The 9,945-nt window shown below is 40.2% G+C and overlaps 1 protein-coding gene across 1 annotated transcript; it reads left to right on the forward strand.

Annotated features, from left to right (window-relative positions):
• Positions 1-22: 22 nt before the first annotated feature.
• LOC137738602 (putative cysteine-rich receptor-like protein kinase 20) lies at positions 23-3,954 on the forward strand. The gene is made up of 7 exons (XM_068478122.1): positions 23-1,350; positions 1,539-1,670; positions 1,820-2,035; positions 2,073-2,282; positions 2,446-2,683; positions 2,779-2,929; positions 3,042-3,954. Exons 1-7 carry the CDS (start codon positions 258-260, stop codon positions 3,345-3,347), a joined length of 2,346 nt encoding a protein of 781 aa, XP_068334223.1. The 5' UTR covers positions 23-257; the 3' UTR covers positions 3,348-3,954.
• The last annotated feature ends 5,991 nt before the right edge of the window (positions 3,955-9,945 follow it).

Below are 9,945 nucleotides of genomic sequence, written 5' to 3' on the forward strand. Positions count from 1 at the left end.
TTCATCTACCCATACTTTTCAAGTTTTAATGTATCAATCCCTTTTGATTGCCCTATTCTCTTAATTTGTTCCTGCCGACTGCTGGTTTTTCATTGTCGATGTCCACATTATACTCATTGTCATGTGCAACATTTCTTTTCTAAATACAGTCATCATTCATCGATTCGCAACCTGAAATTCTATTTCCGCTTTGACAAAAAAAATAAAATTAAAAAAATCTATTTCCGCCGCTTACATCAACTATCTTGCCGTTCTCAATGGTATCCAAATTTTTAGTTCTACCATTCTTCTTCTTTTTCCATATTTTGTTTGCTTTTAGATTCCAACCTTCGGAGGCACAATCTTGGATCAAAGCTGCATACTGGTATTCCGGCAGCGAATTCCCTATTTCCGACATCAACTCTCCGCTCTTCACTCACCTTATTTACGCTTACACAGATGTTAACTCATCATCCTATGAGCTCTCTTCCTCCTCCCCGGAGCAGTATTACTCCACCTTCACGCCAACCGTCAAGCGAAGGAACCCATCAGTCACTACTCTCGTCTCCATTGGCGGTTTTAACGCAGACTTCGGTGTCTTTTCAACCATGCTCAGTAGCTTTTCTCACAGAAAGTCTTTCATTGATTCTTCGATAATTTTCGCAAGGCGTTATGGCTTCCTAGGCCTAGACTTTTGTTGGGCTTCAGCTAACACAAGCTCGGACATGACCAATATGGGGAAGTTATTTGAAGAGTGGCGGGCAGCTGTCGCTTCCGAAGCCGCAAAAACGAGCCAAACACCACTGATTTTGACTGCTTCCGTGCTGTACAGGCCAGATTTTGAGTCCTTCACATACCCGGTTGAATCAATCCGGGACAACTTGAACTGGGTACATGTCGTTGCCTATGCCTATTACGTACCTCAGCGGACCAATTTCACTGGTGCTCATGCAGCACTATACGATCCATCGAGTGACCTGAGCACGGACTATGGTATCAAATCATGGATTGGCAGGGGATTATCTGCTTCCAAACTGGTTTTGGGATTGCCTTTCTATGGATATGCTTGGACGCTAAGCAATCCCAGGGACAGCGCTATTGGATCACCGGCTAAAGGTCCTGCTATTACCAAGGCTGGATCGATGAGCTACAAGGATATCAAAGGCTACATTGATAGATATGGGGCTGACATAGTCTACAATGCTACTTATGTAGCGAAGTACTGTGTGATCGGTTCGGCTTGGATCGGTTTCGATGATGCTGAAGTTGTGAAAATAAAAGTTTCTTATGCTAAGGAGCAGAAATTGCTTGGATACTTCATCTGGCAGGTCTCACTTGATGATAATTGGGTGCTTTCTCTTGCAGCTGCAGGTACCAAAAACAAGCGTGGACAAACGCTTCTGCATATTTATTTGAAAAAAGTTAGAAATTAGCAGTCAAGAGAGGACAATAAAATATTTTGGTTTTGTTTGTTGAATGAAGATTAACAATATGATTGTTTTAATTTCCCAGCAATGCATTCCTTTCGACTTGTAACGATGAATTTTATATGCTCACAGCTCAAGAGGGTGGAGGCAATGGACAAAACAAACGGAGACTTCTTGTAATCGTTTTGACCACTATAGCTTCAGTTATTCTCGTGCTAGGCTCCGCGTTGAGTTACTTCCGCATGAGACTGCACAAATCAAAATGTATATAGCTTATAGTCTGTCTCTGTGCAGAACGTCTTTTCTTTCTTTTTTTATTTGGCCTAAAGTATTGAAGCTTTAAATATTTACGTTTTAGGATTATTATTTTGGACTTTTTCTGTTAACCATTTTGTTTCCTAAAAATTATGCAGCTAAGGAATCAGAATCCAGGGCAAATGATATAGCAGACACAGCTGGAAAATTCAACAGCAACGTTCCTAATCTGAAAATATTTAGCATTGCTGACGTTGGGGCGGCAACGGGTGGATTTTCGATTGAAAATAAGCTTGGAGAGGGCGGTTATGGCCCCGTTTTTAAGGTAAACTTTTATAATAAGCATGTTACTGGAAGATTCAAAACCATTAAACGTGCTGCTAACCATGAGTGTATGCTTAACTGACTAAGGAGTATTGCCAGATGGACAAGAAATTGCTGTGAAGAAACTATCAAAAGCTTCAACTCAAGGATTTGAGGAGTTCAAGAACGAGGTCATGCTCACCGCAAAACTACAACACGTAAATCTTGTTAGGGTTTTGGGATTTTGCATCGAACACCATGAGCAAATGCTGATTTACGAGTACATGCCAAAGAAAAGCTTGGACCTCTACCTCTTTGGTAACTCAATACCAGATTTTGCTGTTTTCTGTGCCACAAACCTTTAAGCTAAATATAATAAAAAGCCTATTAGCATATGATCCTCGTATGCTGTCTCTAATGACCCATGCATTTTGATACATTTCAATGCAGAACTGATTGGAAAATATATGTCTAAATGTAGCTCCTGTTAGAAGATATGAATTGGATTGGAGAAAGCGGGTTCAAATTATCGAAGGGGTTACTCAGGGACTTCTTTACCTCCAAGAGTACTCAAGATTGACAATCATCCATCGCGATCTGAAAGCTAGCAACATTTTACTTGATGAGGAGATGAGGCCTAAGATCTCGGATTTTGGTATGGCCAGAATTTTCGCAAAGGATGTACTCGAAGCAAATACAGGTCGAATTGTTGGAACATAGTACGTGATTCTGTTTCTTATAGAAGCTATACTCTCTAATTGAGCTTATTTCATTGTGTACGTAATTAGTAATTCTTCTAAATCATTCTATGCAGTGGTTACGTACCACCAGAATACGTTAAGAAAGGTTTGTACTCCACTAAATCAGATGTTTACAGCTTCGGAGTTCTCCTTCTACAGATCATAAGTGGCAAGAAGAATGCCTCCTATTATGGTTCAGATGAAGACTTAAACCTACTAGAATACGTAAGTTTCTTCAACCACCACAGTTACTTCAGAATTAATATTTACTTTGGTTTTTCTGCGAATTAAATCTTTGCGTTTCAATTACATGGTGTGAAACATTCAACGATTTCAGGCATATTTACTTTGGAAACAAGGCAAAGGGATGGAGTTTATGGATCCTGCACTTTACGATACACATTCTTTATGCAAATTGATGAAATGCTTGCAAATTGCTCTCCTATGTGTTCAAGAAAATGCAAACGATAGGCCTTCGATGTTGGAAATTTCTTCAATGCTACAAAATGAAGGAGCTACAATGGAAAATCCCAAAATTCCAGCCTTCTCAAAAAGAAACGAAGACGAAGAAACTAATCCCACACCGCGGCTAGAAGCTTGTTCCATCGATGATGCAACAATCTCAGAAGTTGTAGCCCAATGAGTGGTAAATGATAAGTAATTAATCTATCTCGACTCGGAAAACTTAAGGGTTAAATGTTAACATGTTGTGGATGAATGTGTTTATTGATGGAAAACAATATTATAACAGCGGATGATCTTCTGGTAGGAAAAGTAGTCCCAACGTTGTGAATTAACTTTCACTTAGGCGGTATAAGAGTTCGGCCCACCGAATTTCAATTAAAGTGCGGCAGAATTTGACTGAACTTAAACGAAATGGCTGGCATCTATTGACCGAACGCAACATAAGTCCTATGGTCTACCATGTCCGAACGCCATCGGCGACACCACATCTCTAATTCTTGTTCACACTCAAAATTTTTAATGTTAACAACACAAATGTTACATAGTCTATCCAAGAACAAACAAAGACGAAGATATTAATGCCACGTCGGAGCTAGAAATTTGTTCGGTTTATGATTCCGACACTGTCCTAGGTTGTAGCTTGACAGAAATTTGTTATGTGTTAGTATGTAATTGTAGCCTTTTTTTTTTTTTTTCTTTTTTCATTCTTCTCTTTAGAGAAACAAGCGGAAGTTAATTTGTGCTGTTAATCTGAACTCTCTATCGAGTTTGGAATTTCCTCTATTTGCCAGGAACTTCCCGGTAAAGTTTGTCTTGCGATCGCTTACATAGGCAGAAGATAATTTCTCCATAATTGGATTTGTTCCTTCTTACGTTCCACAAAAAGTTTGGCGGCAAAAGTTTCCATTGCAATTGTCGATGACAGATGTATATGTTCTTACTATTCGCAAAAAATGTAGACCATGCCAGGCCGTGCATCTTTAGGCAAATGTAAGGCCAATCTAGGGCCACCCGGTAGCGTAACTATTGCTTAGAGTGACCCTTTCGAACCACAATTGTGTATACGGCAAGTTATCTGGTCTCAGATAAACTGGGAAAAAGGAGAAAATAACAGAACTTAAGTGGTTTTGTCATTGTTTCCTCCTGAAGACATATTGCAAGTCACAGAATTTTGTGGATTCGTTTGGTGCTACAATCGGATTAACTAGCACATAAAAGGTCGGTCGAGGGAAGACATGTTCTAGGATGGATTGGACTGGATAATTCGTAAGTGAAATATAAACGCGTTGAATACAAACTACCCAGTTATGTCTGTACAAAACCCAAAGGACTTCTTTGAACTTGTCCTTAAATGTTGACCATAGAAAACCGAACAGTAGCTCCAAATGTGAATGGTTGCAGCGAGCATTGGTGTTTTTGTTGTGCGGAAGCGTCAACCAAGTGTGAGTGAAAATAAACCACAATAACTGACAAAAGATAAATGGAACAATACCAACAAGAACACCAAGATTTATACTGGTTCGGCAATGCCTACATCCAGTTTGGAGACGACGGAGTATTCCACTATAATCAATGAGAACATACAATAGTGTTTATCACTCAATTTCCCAAAGACCCGAATAACCCCAAGCTCACACACTTACAATAGGAAGAGAAAACCAAAAATACAAAGCAAGACAATTTGAGAAAATTCTTCTCTATGCCGAATGGCTTCTTGCTATTTTTCTTTCTTCCTTGTTTCCTTGATGTATTTGAGTTATGCCTACACCTCCTTTTATAGGCCAAAGGCCTCTCATCAAGTCAAAAGAATTAGGCATAAGTGCATCCATTCTTTGACCACAAATTAGGCATAAGAGCATCCATTTTATTTCCCACATGTAGCATGCCAACCATCAATTTTGACCACAAAAGTAGCCAACATCATTTGTTGGTTTTAGACTACTTTGTTTGAGCCAATAATCAACAATCTCCACCTTGGCGCAAACCCTCTAAGTAGTACTCCCAATAGTCGTCTCCCACTCCCCCATGGGGCAATCAACAAATTTTACAAATGCCAATCAAGTCTAAGCAGTGCTTAAACTTGAGCAACAAAACTGGCTTTGTTAACATATCCGCAGGATTGTCAGCGGTCCCAATCTTCTGAAGAAGAATATCTCCCTCGTCAATAATCTCACGAACAAAATGGAACCTCACGTCAATGTGTTTCGTACGTGCATGATGAACTTGATTCTTTGCTAAATGAATAGCACTCTGACTGTCGCAATGAACATCCACATGGTCTTGTTGAACCCCTAAGTCATCAAGCAACCCTTGAAGCCAGATGGCTTCCTTTATAGCTTCTGTTACAGCCATGTATTCAGCCTCAGTAGTTGACAGAGCAATTGTAGATTGCAGAGTCGACCTCCAACTTACTGGACCTCCAGCAATAGTGAATACAAAACCTGTAGTGGATCTACGCTTGTCCAAATCACCTGCGTAATCAGAATCCACATATCCAACAACACATTGACCAGTAATTTTATCCTGCTGGAACAATAAACCAACATCCACAGTACCCAGAATATACCGTAGAATCCATTTCACAGCTTCCCAATGCCCTTTTCCTGGATTATGCATATATCTACTAACAATACTAACAGCTTGTGAAATATCAGGCCTAGTACACACCATAGCATACATCAAACTACCAACAACATTTGCATAAGGAATTTGAGCCATGTACTGACTTTCTTCAACAGTTTTAGGAGACATAGAAGCATTAAGTTTGAAATGAGGGGCAAGAGGTGTACTAACCGGTTTTGAATTTTCATTCATCCTGAAACGTTGTAGTACCTCCTTCAAATACTGCTTCTGACACAAACTAATCTTGCCCTTCGGTCTATCTCTTTCAATTTCCATACCTAGTATCTTTCGAGCTTCTCCCAAGTCCTTCATCCCAAATTCATTACTTAGTTGAGTCTTCAACCTTTCAATCTCCACTTTGCTCTTACATGCTATAAGCATATCATCAACATATAAAAGCAGATAAATGAAGGTTTCATCTTGTAGTTTGCGAAAGTATACACAATGGTCATAGTGACTTCTTGTGTACTTTTGCCCGATCATAAATCGATCAAATCGCTTGTACCATTGTCTTGGAGACTGCTTCAAGCCATACAATGATTTTTCCAATTTGCAAACCCAATTTTCCTTTCCAGCAACCTTAAAACCTTCTGGCTGAGACATATAAATCTCTTCCTCCAAATCACCATGTAAGAACGCAGTCTTGACATCAAGTTGGGCCAACTCAAGATCAAACTGCACAACCAAAGCCAACAGAATACGAATAGAAGAATGTTTTACTACAGGAGAAAATACCTCATTGTAGTCAATGCCTTCTTTCTGAGCATAGCCTTTAGCTACCAATCTGGCTTTGAATCTTACATTGTCTTTTCCCAAAGATTCCATCTTTTTGGCATACACTCATTTACAACCAATTTCTTTCTTCCCCTTTGGTAACTGAACCAGCTTCCAAGTCTTATTTTTATGAAGAGATTTCATCTCCTCATCCATAGATTTCTTCCACAACTCGTACTCTGAACTCATGACAGCTTCTTTGTAGGTGGATGGAATATCATCTTCAATAACGGGAAGTGCATATGCCACAATATCAGTAAATCGAGCAGGCTTTCGAATTTCCCTTCTCGATCTTCTGGTTGCAATATAGTCTTGTTGCTGTGGAGGCTCTTGGGTAGGTGCCTCCTCTTCATCATCATCGTCCTCATCATCATGATTAACTGTAGGACTAGTGTTTGTAACATCAGACCTTACTGGAACAACTGGAGTCTTCAGTAACTCCACCTGCTTTGAGCTACTCATGGTCTCGGTCGTTTCAGTTTCACCTTCATGCTTGTTCTGATTAACCATAGCAGCCTCATCAAAGGTCACATCTCTGCTTACAACAAATTTCTTCTCATCTGGACACCAGAGTCGGTATCCCTTCACGCCAGTGCTAAAGCCCATAAATAGAGCTTTCTTTGCTCTTGGATCCAACTTGCTTTCTCTGACATGATAGTAAGCAGGACAACCAAATATATGTAAGAACTTGTAATCAGTACAAGGTTTACCAGACCATACCTCCATGGGCGTTTTGCCCTCATTCGCAGCAGCTGGCAATCGATTAATGAGATGGCTTGCATAAGTAATTGCCTCAGCCCAAAACGCCTTGCCTAATCCAGCATTAGACAACATACACCGAACTTTCTCAAGCAAAGTACGATTCATGCGCTCCGCCACCCCATTCTGTTGCGGTGTCTCCCTAACCGTGAAGTGCCTCACAATGCCCTCATCTTGACAAACTTTCAAGAAAGGATCAGACTTATATTCACCCCCATTGTCTGATCTGAGAGTCTTGATCTTTCGACCGCTTTGCGTTTCAATCATCTTTTTCCACTTCAGGAATATCTTCAAGACTTCATCTTTACGCTTCATGGTGTACACCCATATTCTTCTAGAGAAGTCATCAACAAAGGAGACAAAATAATGGCTACCTCCCCAAGATGCATTCTTGGAAGGTCCCCAAACATCAGTGTGAACATAATCGAGAATGCCTTTAGTGTGGTGAATAGCAGTGCCAAATTTTACTCTAGTTTGCTTACCCAACACACAATGCTCACAGAATTCCAATTTGCATGCCTTTGCACCTTTCAATAAGTCTTGCTTCACCAATCCTTGCAACGCTTTTTCACCAGCATGCCCAAGACGCATATGCCATAACCTCGTGGTGTCTGTGCTATCTGCGTCAGCAGCTTCGGTGACAGCTGCTTCACCAATAATTGTACTCCCCTTCAAGAAATACAAGTTATTTCGTCTTGTACCTTTCATCACCACCAGTGCCCCGTAAACAGCTTTAAGAACTCCACCCTTCATGGTGATCTTGAGACCCTTTGATTCCAATGCACCCAGTGAGATAAGATTTTTCTTCATATCCGGTACATACCGAACATCACTTAATTCTCTGACTGTTCCATCATGCATCTTCAAACAGATTTTGCCTATCCTTTGTGTTTTGCAGGCATTATCATTACCCATCAAAACAACTCCACCATCCAGCTCCTCGAAGCTAGAAAACCATTCTCGAATGGGACACATATGATAGGTGCAACCTGAATCCAAAATCCACTCCTTGGAGTGACCATCAGCAGATGAACTAGCCAAAGCAAACTCGAAATCATCATCTCCAGATTTTGCAATATTTGCTTCAGAACCCGCTTTCTCCTTCTCTTTGTTCTTCAATTTGGGGCAGTCTCTCTTCCAATGACCCTTTTGGCGGCAAAAGGCACATTCATCTTTAGCAGGAAACTTCCCTCGTGACTTTGAACGAGATTTTCCCCGCTTCACATATTTTCTTTCCACTGTTCGACCCCTTGCAACAAGTGCCTCGGTTTGTGAATTGTGAGTCTTTAGTTCCTTCTTTCGACACTCATGATTCACCAATGCCGCAGACACCTCATCAAGTTTCACCTCGGTTTTTCCATACAACAAAGTAGTTGTCAAATGATCATAATCATCAGGCAATGAATTTAACAAACATAGTGCCTTATCCTCGTCAGGAATTTTCACATCAAGGTTTTCTAAATCAGCAAGTATTTTATTATAATCATTGAGGTGTTCATGCATAGAAATACCTGGACGATACTGAAATCTGAAGAGTCGCTTCTTCAAGAAGAGCCGATTTTCTACGCTCTTGGTCATATACTTATCCTCCAATTTTGTCCATAACTCCTTAGCAGAAGTTTCCTTCATATACGGGTATTTCAACTCCTTATCAAGGAACGATCGAATAGCAGCACAAGCATGAAGATTAATTCGTGTCCACTGCTTGTCATCAATATCTTCTGGTTTATCTTCCAGAACCATATCCAACTCTTGTTGATACAACACATCCATAACTTCACATTGCCACATACCAAAATTATTAGAGCCATTGAATTTATCAACCTCTAACCTTGTAGTAGCAATTTGATGTCTATTGGATGTAGATGCCGACGAAGACGATGCCGACTCCTTCCCCTTCACAGATTCATCTTTATCTCCAGCCATCTACTCGGCACTATTCACGGGACTGTAGCGCCAGCAAATTTTTCACTCCCACGAGAACGCCTAGTCGAAAAACTAGGCTCTGATACCACTTGTTGTGCGGAAGCGTCAACCAAGTGTGAGTGAAAATAAACCACAATAACTGACAAAAGATAAATGGAACAATACCAACAAGAACACCAAGATTTATACTGGTTCGGCAATGCCTACATCCAGTTTGGAGACGACGGAGTATTCCACTATAATCAATGAGAACATACAATAGTGTTTATCACTCAATTTCCCAAAGACCCGAATAACCCCAAGCTCACACACTTACAATAGGAAGAGAAAACCAAAAATACAAAGCAAGACAATTTGAGAAAATTCTTCTCTATGCCGAATGGCTTCTTGCTATTTTTCTTTCTTCCTTGTTTCCTTGATGTATTTGAGTTATGCCTACACCTCCTTTTATAGGCCAAAGGCCTCTCATCAAGTCAAAAGAATTAGGCATAAGTGCATCCATTCTTTGACCACAAATTAGGCATAAGAGCATCCATTTTATTTCCCACATGTAGCATGCCAACCATCAATTTTGACCACAAAAGTAGCCAACATCATTTGTTGGTTTTAGACTACTTTGTTTGAGCCAATAATCAACAGTTTTCACATTTCTGATCATTGGTAAGTGGGATTTGAACAATATATGAGTCATCTCG

Source organism: Pyrus communis, chromosome 1 (genome assembly GCF_963583255.1).
Source record: "Pyrus communis chromosome 1, drPyrComm1.1, whole genome shotgun sequence".
Taxonomy (NCBI): Eukaryota; Viridiplantae; Streptophyta; class Magnoliopsida; order Rosales; family Rosaceae; genus Pyrus; species Pyrus communis.